This window comes from Austrofundulus limnaeus, unplaced genomic scaffold (genome assembly GCF_001266775.1).
Source record: "Austrofundulus limnaeus strain Quisiro unplaced genomic scaffold, Austrofundulus_limnaeus-1.0 Scaffold249, whole genome shotgun sequence".
Lineage (NCBI taxonomy): Eukaryota > Metazoa > Chordata > Actinopteri > Cyprinodontiformes > Rivulidae > Austrofundulus > Austrofundulus limnaeus.
This window is the reverse complement of record NW_013952651.1, coordinates 806,018-807,279: the sequence shown is the minus strand read 5'-3', so window position 1 is coordinate 807,279 and position 1,262 is coordinate 806,018. Positions and strand designations below refer to the sequence as shown.

At 39.1% G+C, this 1,262-nt stretch overlaps 1 protein-coding gene across 1 annotated transcript in view; it reads left to right on the top strand.

The window, feature by feature from the left end:
- amot (angiomotin) overlaps positions 1 to 1,262 on the top strand; it is a gene marked incomplete in the record, with an annotated part of 47,245 nt that overhangs the window by 35,884 nt on the left and 10,099 nt on the right. The window contains 2 exon segments of the mRNA XM_014020344.1: positions 295 to 491; positions 967 to 1,095. Coding sequence (XP_013875798.1) covers positions 295 to 491; positions 967 to 1,095 — 326 coding nt within the window.

The following is a 1,262-nucleotide window of genomic DNA, read 5'->3' as shown; positions in this document are numbered from 1 at the left end:
GCACTGAAATGGGTGAGACAGAAGCGGAAGGTGGTTCTTAAAGATAAAGAGGCCAATTTCAATGCGTGTAGAAGAGGAAGTGATGAGAAGACAAGTTTATTTTCTATTTAGACATAAAAACAGCATTTTAATAACAACTAAAGGTGACACAGATACTTTATTATGGTATAGTATTTAAATATTTGCCTGAGAAACACATAATATTGCCCCTTTAAGACTATCACTAGGTTGTCTAATAGTCTTAGGTAAAAGATATTTGTAGAGTATTAAGCGTGATTAAATTCTCTGTCCCAGCGTCAGGGCAACTCTCAGAGCAACGGTGCGGTTCCCTCTGAGTACAATGCCACGGCCCTGATGGAGCACCTGAGGGAGAAGGAGGAGCGTATCCTGGCTCTGGAGGCTGACATGACCAAGTGGGAACAGAAGTACCTGGAGGAGAGCGTGATGAGGCAGTTTGCTCTGGATGTTGCTGCTTCTGTAGCAACTCAGAGGTGTGTGTTTCTCTTGTTGTTCCTATAGGATGTGTACAGGATTTGTTAAAAACAAATTCAACCACAGTTATGTATTTAAATCCAGCATGACATCTTTTTAGATGAATTTTGCTTAGAAACGTCCAAAACCAACAAATAAGTGTGCCAACAAATACTAAAAACCTTTTGCTATTGATAATAAAATTTAGCTATTCGTTAACCAAACATTAAGAAAAGCCCAATAAAAGTTTATTTAGATTACTGTACCTTCACTCTTGACCAACTGTTAAAGTAGTATAACAGTGATAATAAGTGCTCGTCTGATAGATTATAACTTAAAAACTTAATGTTGTATTTTTATTTGAAGCTACTTTTTTAACAAGCATATCACTATTAGTTATACTATTAGTCTATTATTTGTACAACAGTAATATTTCAAAAGTAAAGACTGAAATAAATCCTGACTTTGACATGACCTTGACCCGTGGTCCTGCAGGGATACAAGCACAGCAGGAGGCAGCCACTCTCCGACCAGCAGCTACGACACATCAGTCGAAGCTCGAATCCAGAAGGAGGAGGAAGAGATCCTCATGGCCAATCGCCGCTGCCTGGACATGGAGAGCAGGTCAGGGCCAGCTGTAGTCCAGACACTTTGCTGTCACATGGAGTCATGTGTATCTGTTTTGTTTGTTTTTGTTGTTTTTTTCCTAAGTTTCTGGCTTTCAGTTCATTGGGCCTCATGCAAGAACATGTTCGTATTCTTCTCCTAAATTTCTCTTACTTTTGTTCGTA